Consider the following 17,603-nt stretch of genomic DNA (forward strand, 5'->3'; position numbering starts at 1 on the left):
AAAACTCTGGGAAAACTTTAGGATTTGCAGTTTTTTATTCCAGTTCTTTTCATCTAAGTTCAACAGCCTCTAGTCACGTGGTTATTCACTGATTCATTTCCCAAAACAATTTTTTTTTATACAAAAGTAATAATGACGTACAGTTCATGACGTCATGTTCACGTCAAACCCTCTCAGTCCCTGTTTAAACTAAATCCAAACCCACAATAATCTTATAAACCCACAATAATCTTATAAACCCACAATAATCTTATAAACCCACAATAATCTTATAAAGTTCAAAACATTTAAAGTGACGTGCACGGGCTCGTGCCAGTAAACACAGTCACGTGCACCGCCCTGTGCACGCGCAAACATTCAAAATCACAATAAAAGCTCAAGTAATGGAGTCATAAAGGTCATAAAGGTCATAAAGGTCATCTGCGACGTGGCTCCACGAGGACAAATCTTCACAATCGGAACGTTCATAATAAAGTTTCATATTAAAGTTTCATATTAAAATAAAATCTCAGATCAAATGTTTTGAATTATTGTGTACATTCAAAAGGCAAAAGGGTCTCATATTGCACCAAACACCTCTGCAGGCTAAGGTCAAAGGTCACATCTGGATCTGGCTCAAAGGGAGAGGAAGAGGAGGAGGAGGAAGAGGAGGAGGAGGAAGAGGAGGAAGTGGAAGAGGAGGAGGAAGAGGAGGAGGAAGAGGAGGAGGAAGAGGAGGAGGAAGAGGAGGAGGAGGAAGAGGAGGAGGAGGAAGAGGAGGAGGAGGAAGAGGAGGAAGGATCAGTGAGTTTCTTTGGTCTTGAACTTTTCCCTCTGCAGATTGTTCCTTGTTGCATCACTGCAGAGTTTGGTTTATATTTCACATTCAACTTTAAAACAGGACGAGCAAGTCACATGACACAAGTCACATGACACAAGTCACATGACACAAGTCACATGACACAAGTCACATGACACATGACACATGACACATGACACATGTCTCTGTCTCTCTCACACACACACGCACACACACACATTAACGCACACACATTTAAACATTGCACTAAAACATGATTCATATTTTTGTTTCTTCGGGCCGTTGTAAACTCTTCTTACTCCACCGTCACAGACTTGGCCAAGTTTCTGGGGCAGTCGACCTGTAAACGACAGAATTACATCATCGTTTATGTTTATGTAAACAAACTATAGACGTGTCAATCTGTTTTATTAAAGTGAAGTGTGTTTGCACGTGATGTCCTCACATCGTAGCCTCGGAGCACGGCCAGGTGGAAGGACAGGAGCTGCAGGGGGATGATGCTCAGGATGCCCTGTAGACAGTCCACTGTTTCGGGCAGCGCGATGGTCTGGTACGCGCTCTGACTGACCTCAGAGTCGTCCTTGCAACAGATGATGATTGGCCGACCCTGAAGGACAGCGCAGACACGGTTAAATGAGAACATGCCGATCAGACCTTTGGACACGCCCACTCGTTTCTTTATTTTTTCTGCTTTCTACATTTTATAAAGACGTCAAATATATGAGGCAAGAAATATGGAATAATGAAGTAAAGAAAAAAAGAAAAAAAAACATGGAGAGGATGTGTCCAAATAAATATAAACATGTTTAAAGAGTAAAGAGTCGTACAGATCTGGCCGTGACCTGCTGCAGAGCGTTCTGACACTTGGTGTAAACTCCGTCCTTCATGATGATCATGATGACCGGCATGTCCTTGTCCACCAGAGCCAGGGGGCCGTGCTTCAGCTCTCCGGCCAGGATCCCCTCCGAGTGCATGTACGTGATCTCTTTGATTTTCTACACACACAAACTTTCACGTGTTACTTTACAAATGCCAACAAGAATTTTACAAGGCGTGTCTTTTTTCACTGCACTCACCAGCGCCCCCTCCAGGCAGGTGGCATAATTGAACCCCCGTCCCATGACCAAAAGAGACTTCTGCTTATACAGCTCACTGGCAATGGCCTTAATGTCGTCGTTCAAAGACAAGACCTCCCTGATCAGGTCTGGAACACACACACACGTGTGTAAGAAACACACACCAGTGTAAGAAACACACACACATTCCATGCACACTCTGTGATGTCACTTCTGACCTGGCAGTTTTTTCAGTCCAGCGATGATCTGGAGTCGTCTGTTCTGGTGCGAGAGTCTGTCCTCACTCATCATCAGCCCGAACATGATCAGAGCCACAAACTGACTGGTGTACGCCTAAACACACACATATAATGAACACACACACACACTGGTGTACGCCTAAACACACACATATAATGAACACACACACACACTGGTGTACGCCTAAACACACACATATAATGAACACACACACACACTGGTGTACGCCTAAACACACACATATAATGAACACACACACACACTGGTGTACGCCTAAACACACACATATAATGAACACACACACACACTGGTGTACGCCTAAACACACACATATAATGAACACACACACACACTGGTGTACGCCTAAACACACACATATAATGAACACACACACACACTGGTGTACGCCTAAACACACACATATAATGAACACACACACACACTGGTGTACGCCTAAACACACACATATAATGAACACACACACACACTGGTGTACGCCTAAACACACACACATACGAGTACGGCGGTCGCTCTCTCGTTGCCGTGGCGATGGCGTTACCTTGGTGCTAGCGACTCCGATCTCGGGGCCGGCGTTGATGTGGACGCCGCACACCGTCTCTCTGCAGATGGAGCTGCCCACTGTGTTAGTGACGCCCACGGTCAGAGCGCCTTTGTCTTTACAGTAACGCAGAGCCATCAGAGTGTCGGCCGTCTCTCCTACACGGGGCACAGGCCAGAGGTCACAGGGCAGAGGTCACAGGGCACAGGTCACAGGGCACAGGTCATAGGTTATCGACCTATGACCTACATTACGGATACATATTTAGGTCGATGGGTCAGGGTTAGTATCACTGGACAGAAAGTTTAGGCCATAGAGTTTATATTTATGTAGAGTCACAAGTCCAGTGAAAATAACTGCTGGTACTTTAGTTTTTGAATGGTGGTTAGCATGGTGGTTAGCATGGTGGTTAGCATGGTAGTTAGCATGGTGGTTAGCATGGTGGTTAGCATGGTAGTTAGCATGGTAGTTAGCATGGTGGTTAGCATGGTGGTTAGCATGGTGGTTAGCATGGTGGTTAGCATGGTGGTTAGCATGGTGGTTAGATGTGTGCGTCTCTGCATATTTATGTCAATGCTGTAACCAACAGTAGTGATAGTGTGTGTTACCTGTGACCAAGTGTTACATGTAAGCATGTTACATGTAAGTGTGTGTTACATGTAAGTGTGTGTTACATGTAAGCGTGTGTTACATGTGAGCATGTGTTGCATGTAAGTGTGTTACATGTACGCGTGTGTTACATGTGAGCATATGTTACATGTAAGCATGTTACGTGTAAGTGTGTTACCTGTGAGTACGTGTTACATGTAAACATGTGTTGCCTGTAAGCGTATGTTACATGTAAGCATGTTATGTGTAAGCATGTGTTACATGTAAGTGTGTGTTACCTGTGAGCATGTGTTACATGTAAGTGTGTGTTACCTGTGAGCATGTGTTACATGTAAACATGTTATGTGTAAGCATGTGTTACATGTAAGTGTGTGTTACCTGTGAGCATGTGTTACATGTAGGTGTGTGTTACCTGTGAGCATGTGTTACATGTAAGTGTGTGTTACCTGTGAGTATGTGTTACATGTAAGCATGTTACGTGTAAGTGTGTGTTACCTGTGAGTACGTGTTACATGTAAGCATGTTACGTGTAAGTGTGTGTCACCTGTGAGCGCGTGTTACATGTAAGCATGTGTTACATGTAAGCATGTGTTATATGTAAGTGTGTGTTACCGGTGAGCATGTGTTACATGTAAACATGTGTTGCCTGTAAGCGTATGTTACATGTAAGCGTGTGTTATCTCTAAGCGTGTTTTACCTGATTGGCTGATGAAAAAGCAAACATCGTCTCTAAAAACAGGTGTGATTCGGTCCAAGAAGTCACTGGCCAACTCCACCATCACAGGGAGCTCCGTCAGCTCCTCCAGGATCTGCCTCGTCTGAACAAACACATGTAGGTTCATAATTAGGACGAGCCATAATATTATATTAATCATTATAATGAGCGCTTAGCTAACATATGTTTATAATGAGCATGTAGCTAACATGTTTATAATTAGCACGTAGCTAACATGTTTATAATTAGCATGTAGCTAACATATGTTTATAATGAGCATGTAGCTAACATATGTTTATAATTACCACGTAGCTAACATGTTTATAATGAGTACGTAGCTAACATGTTTATAATTAGCACGGTGCTAACATGTTTATAATTAGCACGGTGCTAACATGTTTATAATTAGCACGGTGCTAACATGTTTATAATTAGCACGTAGCTAACATGTTTATAATTAGCACGTAGCTAACATGTTTATAATTAGCACGTAGCTAACATGTTTATAATTAGCACGTAGCTAACATGTTTATAATTAGCACGTAGCTAGCATGTTTATAATTAGCACGTAGCTAACCACTGTTTACTTACAGCGACAGCAGCGTGGAAACTGGTGCCACAGCCGATCATTATGAGCCTCCTGCATCGTTTGACCTCCTTCAGATGATCTTTCAAACCGCCCAGGATCACTGCAGAGAAAAACACACACGTGTACACAAGCACGCAAACGTCTGGACACGCCTCAGTCAGTGTGTTTTTATTTATTTTTACTATTTCTATGTTTTATATACATAGAGAAGGCATCAGAAATATGAAATAAGATATATGGAATTATGTAAATCCTCAAAGTAGACCCTTTACTTGGTCGAAACATATTTAGTTTAATAATTTTATAATAAAAGAAAAATTCTATTGTAATTGTTTGTATAGAAAATGTAGAAAGTAGTAAAAATGAGTTTGTTTGGGATAGTGTCTTAGATACATATGTACTGAGGCCAACGCCTGAGACGCTCATTTAAACATGTTTGCATAAGGAGTGTCATGTTGTCAGTGTGTGGTCTACTACTACAGAACACAGTATAACATATATATGTACATATATATGTACATATATATGTACACTCACTACTGCACATAAATGTGATACTCACCAGTGTTGGAGTCAAAACAAATTCTGCCTCTCATTGTGTTCACCACAGACTCCGGCTGCTCAAAGATTTCCTTTTGCATAAAAGCGTCAAAGTTCCCTGTGTAAACAGAAGATATTTCCAGCACAGTACCTCATTCCACCAGCAGGGGGAGCCAAAACTACAACATGCAGAGTTTGTCCAGTGTGGAACTTTAAAGATGATTAAATGTGCAGCCAGTGGAGATGATGTAATGTGGTTTCATTTAACAGGTTTTAAAGTTTTTGTTAAGAAGTGTTTTTCTTTCTGATTCTAAATGTCTGCGCTGTAATGTTCCCATAATGTGCCCAGTGTGCCCACAGTGTGCCCATAGAGTACCCATAGTGTGCCCACAATGTGCCCAGTGTGCCCACAATGTGCCCACAGTGTGCCCACAATGTGCCCACAGTGTGCCCATAGAGTACCCATAGTGTGCCCACAATGTGCCCACAATGTGCCCACAGTGTGCCCACAATGTGCCCACAGTGTGCCCATAGAGTACCCATAGAGTACCCATAGTGTGCCCACAATGTGCCCACAGTGTGCCCATAGAGTACCCATAGTGTGCCCATCGAGTACCCATAGTGTGCCCATAATGTGCCCACAATGTGCCCATAGTGTACCCATAATGTGCCCACAGTGTGCCCACAATGTGCCCACAGTGTGCCCATAGAGTACCCATAGAGTACCCATAGTGTGCCCACAATGTGCCCATAGAGTACCCATAGTGTGCCCACAATGTGCCCATAGTGTGCCCATAGAGTACCCATAGTGTGCCCATAATGTGCCCACAGTGTGCCCACAATGTGCCCACAGTGTGCCCATAGAGTACCCATAGTGTGCCCATAATGTGCCCACAGTGTGCCCACAATGTGCCCATAGTGTACCCATAGAGTACCCATAATGTGCCCATAATGTGCCCACAGTGTGCCCACAATGTGCCCACAGTGTGCCCATAGAGTACCCATAATGTGCCCACAGTGTGCCCATAGAGTACCCATAGTGTGCCCATAATGTGCCCACAGTGTGCCCACAATGTGCCCATAGTGTGCCCACAGTGTGCCCATAGAGTACCCATAGTGTGCCCACAGTGTGCCCATAGAGTACCCATAGTGTGCCCATAATGTGCCCACAGTGTGCCCAGAATGTGCCCACAGTGTGCCCACAATGTGCCCATAGTTTGCCCATAGAGTACCCATAATGTGCCCATAGTGTGCCCACAGTGTGCCCATAGTGTGCCCATAGAGTACCCATAGAGTACCCATAGTGTGCCCATAGTGTGCCCACAGTGTGCCCATAGTGTGCCCATAGAGTACCCATAATGTGCCCACAGTGTGCCCATAGAGTACCCATAGAGTACCCATAGTGTGCCCATAATGTGCCCATAGATACTGTGCCCATAATGTGCCATTGACAAAATTAGTGACATCTTCATGTTTGTACTATTTATTTATTTTATACTGTTTTTGTTTCTATGGGCAAGACACTTTCCTCCGGCGTCTGTGAGAATCTTTGTTTTATATTTTCACACGTGTCTGTGTGTGTTTGTGTGTTTCCGTGTTCCCGTGGTTGTCTGTGTGTGTTTCTGTGTGTGTTTGTGTGTTTCTGTGTGTGTTTGTGTGTTTCCGTGTTCCCGTGGTTGTCTGTGTGTGTTTCTGTGTTTCTGTGTGTGTTTCCGTGTTCCCGTGGTTGTCGTACCTTTCATGATGTGCTGTAGTTCCATCTGTAGGGTCTGGATGGCTCTCATGGGGTCTTCTCCGGCCTGGCGGTTCATTCTGTGGATGGACAGTTCTCCTTTGGTCACCACGGCGACGTCGTCGTCCTCCAGGTACAGCACTTTCTTTGTGTGTTCGATGATGGCGCTGTTGACCCGAGGAAAACACATCGTTGACACAGAGATAAGACGCTTCCATTCAAGTTCACGCCGCAGATTTAGGTTCTTTTGTGATTATTACTTTAATTAATGAGACGTGTCATCGTTTTACAACAGTCAAGGAGCAAATGTGAAACAACGGAGAAAAGGACACACTCTGACACACACTCTGACACACCCCGACACACTCTGACACACACTCTGACACACTCTCTGACACACACTCTGACACACTCTCTGACACACACTCTGACACACACTCTGACACACTCTCTGACACACTCTCTGACACACACTCTGACACACACTCTGACACACTCTCTGACACACTCTCTGACACACACTCTGACACACACTCTGACACACTCTCTGACACACTCTCTGACACACTCTCTGACACACACTCTGACACACACTCTGACACACACTCTGACACACTCTCTGACACACACTCTGACACACACTCTGACACACTCTCTGACACACTCTCTGACACACTCTCTGACACACACTCTGACACACACTCTGACACACACTGACACACACTCTGACAGGTCAAACATTTAAAACATGTCAAATTAAAGTGCAAAGGTCAAATATTTTTAAATTGTAAATTTGATGAGCTTTAGTCTTGTGGTTGCTAGGCAACATTTCTGGAATTACCTCTATGTGTCTGTGTATGTGTGTGTGTGTGTCTGTGGGGGTGTGTCTGTGTGTGTGTGTGGGGGGTGTCGGGGTGTGTGTGTCTGTGTGTGTGTGTATGTGTGTCTCTGTGTGTCTGTGTGTCACGTCTGCCGCCCGTGTCCAACCAGGAAGTAAAACTGTAAACGTGAATAAAACTGTGAACACTTAAATTTAATGAAGGGGGCGTGAAGGGGGCGTGAAGGGGGCGTGAAGGGGGCGTGAAGGGGGCGTGGCTGTACCTGGCGTCAGAGGCAAAGTAATACTCCACTGCTCGTCCTTCTCCAGTGGACTTCATGTCGTCAGAGCTGTTGTGGTGGTTTTTCTCCTGAACTTCGTCCTTGAATTGCGCTACAGGGGTCAAAGAATCAGAGGGCAAAGGTCAGAGGTCACACATATTATCACAGTGATGAGGTTTCCATGAGTGAGATCCCAGATGTTTAGACTCAGGATCATCTGGTTTAGGATGATGGAGTTAGAAAAGACAGACATAAGACAATTTCAAATAATTATAGAAACAAACAAATAAAATATATCACAGAAATAATCATTAAAAAAGTCAACGCCTTAAACGAGTTAGACAAGAACAGACAGAGCCTTCAGAGCTCCTCTGAGCACCACCCACCTCCCCCAGAGCTCCTCTGAGCACCACCCACCTCCCCCAGAGCTCCTCTGAGCACCACCCACCTCCCCCAGAGCTCCTCTGAGCACCACCTCCCCCAGAGCTACTCTGAGCACCACCTCCCCCAGAGCTCCTCTGAGCACCACCCACCTCCCCCAGAGCTCCTCTGAGCACCACCCACCTCCCCCAGAGCTCCTCTGAGCACCACCCACCTCCCCCAGAGCTCCTCTGAGCACCACCCACCTCCCCCAGAGCTCCTCTGAGCACCACCCACCTCCTCCGCCTTGGACTTTGCTCTGCTCCTGTTTGAGCCATCATAAACCATAAACAGAGAGATAAGAACTACAGCCAGGGCCAACCACACAGAGAGGAGGAGGAGCAGAGACATGAGGAGCAGAGAGGTGAGGAGCAGAGAGGTGAGGAGCAGAGAGGTGAGGAGCAGAGAGGTGAGGAGCAGAGAGGTGAGGAGCAGAGAGGTGAGGAGCAGAGAGGTGAGGAGCAGAGACATGAGGAGCAGAGAGGTGAGGAGCGAACAGGACATGGACACTCTGTAGGATTCAGGCGATGAAAGTTTATTCTGTCGCCGTAGAAATAAACAATTCAAAGGAAAATATTTAATCTGTAGATGAAAGTCACATGAGCACAGTGTGTGTGCGGGTCAGACACAAGAGCCACACGGTGGGATTATTCACACAAATATATAAACAGTGATCTGATTGTACAGGCCTCAACACGACAAACAGGACCTCACTGGGCCTCAACACGACAAACAGGACCTCAAACCTTTGCCTAAACTGGGCTTCATTCTAAACGCTGTTGTTGCTGCAGGGTTTGGGGTCAGGGGTTGGGGTCAGGGTCAGGGGTTGGGGTCAGGGGTTGGGGTCAGGGGCTGGGGTCAGGGGCTGGGGTCAGGGGTTTGGGGTCAGGGGTCAGACGTTACATAAGGTTTAGTTTTTTGGAGTTCTTTTGTGGTAGAAAACACTCACCTGAGTTGTACTGCACTGGGATCTGGTCCGTGGAGAGTTCATGTTCACTGCGCACACCGATCAGCAGGGGGCTCCCTCTCCTGCACACACAATAATCACACAGATAAAAGCACAGAGGGAACTACATAGACCATGATCCTTTGCTCCGTGTCAGTGCAGACCTGAAGCACTGGGGCATTAAACATTAAAGGTTCAGTTTGGACCATGAGCTGCAGCCGCCCACAGCGAGTGTGGAAACACGAGAGCACACATTCTGACACACACATTACGACATGTTCACACACAAACACACACGTCACTGGCCTTGTTGCCGTATCGTTCAGCTCCTCGCCACATCATTATGGCGCCATGTGACCCGCTGTGGCGAGATCACAATATCATTTTATTATCTTTAGCGACGTTAATGCTAAACCACAGTCATAACACTGCTGCTCGGAAACATCGTCTGCTTCCTGCTGAACTTTATCTGAGGATTTATATAGAGCGAGAGTCTCACAGCTTTAAAACTAAAGACTGTGTCCTACTTTAAAAACAAAACTCACACATCCTCATTAAATAGTGTCATTATTTCTGAGCGCACTCCCCTCGAGCCTCACACCGGTGTTTCACATTAATCCAGTTCTCCCTGTGATTTATCTGGAGCAGAACAGACGTAACACACAGTTTTTTTAAAGGGTGTGGGGCTCAAAACTACGTCTGCAAACAGAAACATGTGGATTTTCTCCCAAACAATGACACAGAAAAGTAAATGTAAGTATTTAAGAGTCTGAAGAGCCAGAGCCAAAACATGAGGAAACACAGAAGCTGCGTGTTCGTCCTGTTACTCTCCAAACGGACAGGACTTAATTAAACTTTATACTGTGTGTTTTCTCACAGTGAGGTTTATCAATTCTTCAGATCCAAAAATGGCTCATACTGGCTCATACTGGCTCACAATGGCTCATACTGGCTCATACTGGCTCACAATGGCTCACAATGGCTCATAATGGCTCATACTGGCTCATACTGGCTCATACTGGCTCATACTGGCTCACAATGGCTCATACTGGCTCATACTGGCTCATACTGGCTCACAATGGCTCATACTGGCTCATACTGGCTCATACTGGCTCATACTGGCTCATACTGGCTCATACTGGCTCACAATGGCTCATAATGGCTCATACTGGCTCATACTGGCTCACAATGGCTCATACTGGCTCATACTGGCTCATACTGGCTCATACTGGCTCATACTGGCTCATAATGGCTCATAATCATCTGGTTTCAAATGATGACGCGTAGGACCGTCGCCATAGAAACAATTCAAATCAAAACATTCAAACTCCTCAAAGGTGAAAAGTCGTGAAATGGAATCCAACAAATGTGTGAATGAAACACAGGAACGACCCGAACACTAACGAACAATAAACACTAACGAACAATAAACACTAACGAACAATAAACACTAACGAACAATAAACACTAACGAACAATAAACACTAACGAACAATAAACACTAACGAACAATAAACACTAACGAACAATAAAGAACAAACTCATCCTAAAGCACAGTGTGGGTCAGGAGAGACGCACACACACACACATAAACATACACACACACACACACACACCCACACACCCCAACATACACACACACACACAAACACACCCCAACACACACACATGCACTCACACACACTCACCCCCCCCCCCACACACACACAAACACCCTCACACACACACACACTCACCCCCCTCACATACACACACCCTCACACACACACACTCACCCCCCTCACACACACACTCCTCCTCTGGCGCTGCCGTTGTTCTGACCCACACTGTCGTCAGCAGCGTTGGAAAAACCTGAGTAATGTAACACACAGTGACAACATAAAACAAATCTCCCAAAAATCAGACGAGTTGCTTCATCGCAGAAACAAAGATGACTCATTTCTACTGGGACGGGGCCAGAGCGCCGCCGCAACCACGGCCAAAACACGCCGTAAGGACACTACCCTCGTGGACAGGCGCTCCGTGAGCGCAGCCTAAGCGCGGCGTAAGGATACTAACCTGGTGGACACGGCCTCTCCGGGGAAATGCCGACTTTTAAAGACCAAGGCAAAAGCCCCTTCCTGAAAAACAGAAACATAAGGATTAGGTTAAGGCTGGAGAAAAGTCTCATGTCGTAACACAGACAAACAAACTGTGGGCCGGTCCCGTGGGCCGGTCCCGTGGGCTGGGCCCGTGGCCTTTGGCAGCGGCGCGGTGGGCGTGGCGCAGTGTGTGGGGGGTGTCAGTGTGTGTGTTTCGAAAGCCCCTGCCTGTGGTGGCTCCGGGACGAGGAATCGAAGAAAACAGCAGTTTAATTTGGGACAGACACTAGAAAGCGGCGGATTAAATGAACTTGAGTCTGACAATAAAACACATTTACACGAGTTTAAAGTGGAAAACAGGACGCGGTTTAGGAGTAACTATGGTAACACCATGTTGTTGTGGAGTCAGAGGAAACAGAAGAATGAAGCTTTACACACTTTTAAAGCTGTTGTATGTAACTTTTCTGGTTGGGGGTCCGCCGTCTGCTCGTCTCCATGGATGTAACTGCATTGCCTTGAATGTCCCACACTAGGGCATTAAATCGAGTGGTGACAGAGCTTCCACCAAAAAAGTTACATAGTAAACAGTGGCTCAGTCGGTAGAGTTTGTCCACTGATCTGAAGGTTGGCGGTTCTAAACCTGCTCTCCCCAGATGAATACTGTTGTTGTGTCCTGGGGCAAGACACTGATGTGTGAGTGTTTTTTGATGTGAAGCACTTTGAGCCTCGAAGGTGGAAAAGCTCTGTGTAAAAATGTGACTTTTACACCTTTAATAAAACCATGTGATCTTTTTGCGTTTAAAGCTGCTCATTGTGTTTGTGTGTTTGGATAAATACATGTTTTTGTCCATCGTTGAAACTGTAAGTGAATATAAACACATGTATGCTAGCATGGTGGGGCTAACACATGTATGCTAGCAGCTGCTCTTGCTATCGTGGCATGGGCGTGGCTCTGGCATCAGAAGATGTTGAAGAATGTTTTTTCTCTGACGCTTCTTCAATGAGAGCGACAGAAGAACTTCCCCAAACCACATCCTTTGGCTTCAGACGCTAACGCTAACGCTAACGTGATCCACGGGTGACACAGGCTGGATGTGCGTCTGTAATGACTCATGATTCTTTCACATGTGGAAAAACACAAAACTCACGAGCTGCTTGGTGACCCTCTCGACGAGTGTGGAGAAAGTCACGGCTTTGTTCTCTCTGTTGTCATAAACGTATTTTAGGAGTTTGGGGATCACTTCAGTGTCGGTGTCAGACTCAAACTCGTAGCCTTTGCTGATCTGTGGAGAGGAGAGGACGGGGATGAGACTTGTGGAAGACACATTTCTGTTTTATCTTTGGACAAATAAAGTTCTGTTCTGTCCCTGTCAGACACAGTAAAAACCACGATGAAGGTCTTCAAGAAATGAAGAACGTGTCCCATCTGTGTTTATAACAAGGTCATATGTTTATAACGAGTTTATATGTTTATAACAAGTCTATACAGCTGAGTACTGTGAGTACAGATGAGTACTGTGAGTACAGATGAGTACTGTGAGTACAGATGAGTACTGTGAGTACAGATGAGTACTGTGAGTACAGATGAGTACTGTGAGTACAGATGAGTACTGTGAGTACAGATGAGTACTGTGAGTACAGATGAGTACAGACCAGGTACTTCTTCAGCTCTTTGTAGTTGGTGATGATGCCGTTGTGGACGACGACAAACTCTGAAAAACACACAAAGCTTCAGGTGAAACTCGACTTCTTCCTGCTTCATTTCGTTCATTCTTTGCTAAACTTGAGTCAGTAGAAAATATTTAAATTGCATTGTATTAAAATACACCGTAGATGTAGATGAAAGGCCTCCCTCAGTACGTGGCACGTCCTGTTGGACCGGTTCTGTTTGAGGTGACGTGTCTCTGATGAAGAACTTTAATGTTTAATATTTAAGAGTGATGTGTAAAACCTGCTCTGAGTTAAAGGAGTTTAATGTTTCTGAGATGATTCACCACGACTTTAATGAAGGAGGAGTCTGAATCAGAGCTCATATAAGAGTACATATAAGTACTTTTCATATAAGTACTTATCATATAAGTACTTTACATATAAGTACTTTTCATATAAGTACTTTTCATATCTGTACTTTTCATTTTTGTACTTTCTGCTCACTTTTCTATTTTAGGAAACTGTTTTTATCAGAAACAGGTCTGAGCTGTAGAGTTTTCGTGTTCATTTACTTTAAGAAGCAAAATATAAACTCAACTCTGTTAAAACTGAGTTAAAGTCTCTACATTTATTTTTATCTGTTGAGTGTGAAATAAATCACTTTATAACGTTTTAAATATTCAAATCCAGCGCCAAAACAACACAGAATTATTCATTTTTCGACCTCCTCTTGTTCCCACACACACACTGTTCTTACCGTTGTTCTTGTCGGAGCGCTGCGGGTGGCTGTTCACGGCGTTGGGTTCTCCGTGAGTGGCCCAGCGAGTGTGAGCCAGACCAAAGTGTGTGGGCAGGTCCTCGTCCAGGTCCAGAGAATCTTTCTCTGAAAAAAACATAAAAAACAAACGTTTAGAGGAGCCGCAAAAAAGGCTCTGAAAACACTGACAGGTTTGAATCTGAAGACGCGTTAAAGAAGAAGTGGAACCTGCACTGTTCAGTGTGAGCGCTGAGGAGCGAGGAGCGAGGAGTCAGGAGCGAGGAGTGAAGAGCAAGGAGTCAGGAGTCAGGAGTGAGGAGCGGTGAGTCAGGAGCGAGGAGTGAAGAGCAAGGAGTCAGGAGTGAGGAGTCAGGAGCGAGGAGTCAGGAGCGAGGAGCGGGGAGCGAGGAGCAGGGAGTCAGGAGCGAGGAGTGAAGAGCAAGGAGTCAGGAGTGAGGAGTCAGGAGCGAGGAGCGAGGAGTCAGGAGCGAGGAGCGGGGAGCGAGGAGCAGGGAGTGAGGAGCGAGGAGTCAGGAGCGAGGAGCGAGGAGCGGGGAGCAAGGAGTGAAGAGCGAGGAGTGAAGAGCGAGGAGTCAGGAGCGAGGAGCAAGGAGTGAAGAGCGAGGAGTGAAGAGTGAGGAGTGCGGAGCGAGGAGTGAGGAGTCAGGAGCGAGGAGTGAAGAGCGAGGAGTCAGGAGTGAGGAGTCAGGAGCGAGGAGTCAGGAGCGAGGAGCGGGGAGCGAGGAGCGGGGAGCGAGGAGCAGGGAGTGAGGAGCGAGGAGTGAAGAGCGAAGAGTCAGGTGCGAGGAGCAAGGAGTGAAGAGCGAAGAGTCAGGTGCGAGGAGCAAGGAGTGAAGAGCGAGGAGTGAAGAGTGAGGAGTGAGGAGTGCAGAGCGAGGAGTCAGGAGTCAGGAGCGAGGAGCGAGGAGTCAGGAGCGAGGAGTGAAGAGTGAGGAGTGAAGAGTGAGGAGTGAAGAGTGAGGAGTGAAGAGTGAGGAGTGAGAGCATAGTGCACACGACAAGATAAGAGTGACACAAACATGTGAGTGTCCTTCAGGTTAAGGAGCAGAACTAACACATGACTGTAGTGCTCCAGAGATGAGCACCTCATGAGAACCTCATGAGAACCTCATGAGAACCTCATGAGCACTGTGGGCAGTACTCTGGGCAGTACTCTGGGCAGTACTCTGGGCAGTACTCTGGGCAGTACTCACTGTAGAGCTCTTCGTCCAGGGCTTTGACCTTTCCCTTCTTCTTGATCAAACACATGGAGTTTCCGTTGATGTCCGTGCTCTTGTTGGGCCCGTCCACAGCCACACCTACAAAACACACACACACAAACACACAAACACACACAGTCACACAAAGAGACACTCGTCTCCAAACGTCCTGAGACGAGGAACAAACACCTGAGAGTGTGACCCGTCTGAGGACAGGGCCGCGGCGCTGCGGTGACCCGCACGCCGGCGAGCCGTCACCCGATTGGTCGGACGCACATGACGTGTGTCGCTTTGGGGACATAAAGACATGTATATCTCATGACCTATGTCCTTGAGTGCGTTGAATTTAAGACGTTCACAATAGTTTCAAGTGTCACAGCCTCACGGAGACGAGTCACTGACACAAAACAAGTTCAAACTTCTACTCTCAGTTTTTGCCACTGTTTCCTAGAATGTTCCACAAAATGTGATAAAATGAAGCAGTCTCCATGGAAACGAGCTGCTGACTCAAGGATCTGACAAAATAAAAGTTTGTAAATGACAAATACATGTGTCCCCCAGGACAAGGGACAACTGAGCGCGTCCAAAGACAAGACACTCTTTAACACCTGTGGTGTCTTTGTCCTCGTGTCTGTCTCCTCATGTCTGTGTTCTCATGTCTGTGTCCTCGTGTCTGTGTCCTCGTGTCTGTGTCCTCATGTCTGTGTCCTCGTGTCTGTCTCCTCGTGTCTGTCTCCTCATGTCTGTGTCCTCATGTCTGTGTCTTACTCCTCATGTCTGTGTCCTCGTGTCTGTGTCCTCGTGTCTGTCTCCTCATGTCTGTGTTCTCATGTCTGTCTCCTCGTGTCTGTGTCCTCGTGTCTGTGTCCTCATGTCTGTCTCCTCATGTCTGTCTCCTCGTGTCTGTCTCCTCGTGTCTGTGTCCTCATGTCTGTCTCCACATGTCTGTGTCCTCATGTCCTCGTCCTCGTGTCTGTCTCCTCCTGTCTATGTCCTTGTCCTCGTGTCTGTGTCCTTGTCCTTGTGTCTGTGTCCTCGTCCTCCTGTCTGTGTCCTCGTCCTCGTGTCTGTCTCCTCATGTCCTCGTGTCTGTCTCCTCCTGTCTGTGTCCTCGTCCTCCTGTCTGTGTCCTCGTCCTCCTGTCTGTGTCCTCGTCCTCCTGTCTGTGTCCTCGTGTCTGTGTCCTCGTCCTCCTGTCTGTGTCCTCGTCCTTGTGTCTGTGTCCTCGTCCTCGTGTCTGTGTCCTTGTCCTCGTGTCTGTGTCCTCGTGTCTGTGTCTTACTCCTCATGTCTGTCTCCTCGTGTCTGTGTCTTCGTCCTCGTGTCTGTCTCCTCATGTCTGTCTCCTCCTGTCTATGTCCTCGTCCTCATGTCTGTGTCCTCGTGTCTGTGTCCTCGTGTCTGTGTCCTCGTTCTCGTGTCTGTGTCCTCGTCCTCATGTCTGTGTCCTCATGTCTGTCTCCTCATGTCTGTGTCCTCATGTCCTCGTCCTCGTGTCTGTCTCCTCCTGTCTATGTCCTTGTCCTCGTGTCTGTGTCCTTGTCCTCGTATCTGTGTCCTCGTCCTCCTGTCTGTGTCCTCGTCCTCGTGTCTGTGTCCTCGTCCTCATGTCTGTCTCCTCATGTCCTCGTGTCTGTCTCCTCGTGTCTGTGTCCTCGTCCTCCTGTCTGTGTCCTCGTCCTCCTGTCTGTGTCCTCGTGTCTGTGTCCTCGTCCTCCTGTCTGTGTCCTCGTCCTTGTGTCTGTGTCCTCGTCCTCCTGTCTATGTCCTTGTCCTCATGTCTGTGTCCTTGTCCTCGTGTCTGTGTCCTCGTCCTCCTGTCTGTGTCCTCGTGTCTGTGTCCTCGTCCTCCTGTCTGTGTCCTCGTCCTTGTGTCTGTGTCCTCGTCCTCGTGTCTGTGTCCTTGTCCTCGTGTCTGTGTCCTTGTCCTCGTGTCTGTGTCCTCGTCCTCCTGTCTGTGTCCTCGTCCTCGTGTCTGTCTCCTCCTGTCTGTGTCCTCGTCCTTCTGTCTGTGTCCTCGTCCTCCTGTCTGTGTCCTCGTGTCTGTGTCCTCGTCCTCCTGTCTGTGTCCTCGTCCTTGTGTCTGTGTCCTCGTCCTCGTGTCTGTGTCCTTGTCCTCGTGTCTGTGTCCTTGTCCTCGTGTCTGTGTCCTCGTCCTCCTGTCTGTGTCCTCGTCCTCGTGTCTGTCTCCTCATGTCCTCGTGTCTGTCTCCTCCTGTCTGTGTCCTCGTCCTCGTGTCTGTGTCCTCGTGTCTGTGTCCTCGTCCTCCTGTCTGTGTCCTCGTCCTTGTGTCTGTGTCCTCGTCCTCGTGTCTGTGTCCTTGTCCTCGTGTCTGTGTCCTCGTGTCTGTGTCTTACTCCTCATGTCTGTCTCCTCGTGTCTGTGTCCTCGTGTCTGTGTCTTCGTCCTCGTGTCTGTGTCCTCATGTCTGTCTCCTCATGTCTGTCTCCTCCTGTCTATGTCCTCGTCCTCATGTCTGTGTCCTCGTGTCTGTGTCCTCGTCCTCGTGTCTGTGTCCTCGTTCTCGTGTCTGTGTCCTCGTCCTCATGTCTGTGTCCTCGTGTCTGTGTC

At 47.2% G+C, this 17,603-nt stretch overlaps 1 protein-coding gene across 1 annotated transcript in view; it reads right to left on the reverse strand.

The window, feature by feature from the left end:
• Nucleotides 1-16: 16 nt before the first annotated feature.
• gfpt2 (glutamine-fructose-6-phosphate transaminase 2) overlaps nucleotides 17-17,603 on the reverse strand; it is a 21,106-nt gene continuing 3,519 nt past the window's right edge. Inside the window, exons 3-19 of the mRNA XM_033974416.2 lie at nucleotides 15,026-15,130; nucleotides 13,812-13,937; nucleotides 13,058-13,116; nucleotides 12,553-12,687; nucleotides 11,382-11,443; nucleotides 9,327-9,406; nucleotides 7,961-8,069; nucleotides 6,863-7,026; nucleotides 5,150-5,245; nucleotides 4,590-4,687; nucleotides 3,981-4,101; nucleotides 2,675-2,832; nucleotides 2,094-2,208; nucleotides 1,876-2,003; nucleotides 1,627-1,794; nucleotides 1,245-1,406; nucleotides 17-1,139 (exon numbers count right to left, since the gene is read on the reverse strand). Coding sequence (XP_033830307.1) covers nucleotides 1,095-1,139; nucleotides 1,245-1,406; nucleotides 1,627-1,794; nucleotides 1,876-2,003; nucleotides 2,094-2,208; nucleotides 2,675-2,832; nucleotides 3,981-4,101; nucleotides 4,590-4,687; nucleotides 5,150-5,245; nucleotides 6,863-7,026; nucleotides 7,961-8,069; nucleotides 9,327-9,406; nucleotides 11,382-11,443; nucleotides 12,553-12,687; nucleotides 13,058-13,116; nucleotides 13,812-13,937; nucleotides 15,026-15,130 — 1,931 coding nt within the window. The 3' untranslated portion in view covers nucleotides 17-1,094. The remainder of the gene's footprint in view (nucleotides 1,140-1,244; nucleotides 1,407-1,626; nucleotides 1,795-1,875; nucleotides 2,004-2,093; nucleotides 2,209-2,674; nucleotides 2,833-3,980; nucleotides 4,102-4,589; nucleotides 4,688-5,149; nucleotides 5,246-6,862; nucleotides 7,027-7,960; nucleotides 8,070-9,326; nucleotides 9,407-11,381; nucleotides 11,444-12,552; nucleotides 12,688-13,057; nucleotides 13,117-13,811; nucleotides 13,938-15,025; nucleotides 15,131-17,603) is intronic.

Source organism: Periophthalmus magnuspinnatus, chromosome 10 (assembly GCF_009829125.3).
Source record: "Periophthalmus magnuspinnatus isolate fPerMag1 chromosome 10, fPerMag1.2.pri, whole genome shotgun sequence".
Classification (NCBI taxonomy): domain Eukaryota; kingdom Metazoa; phylum Chordata; class Actinopteri; order Gobiiformes; family Gobiidae; genus Periophthalmus; species Periophthalmus magnuspinnatus.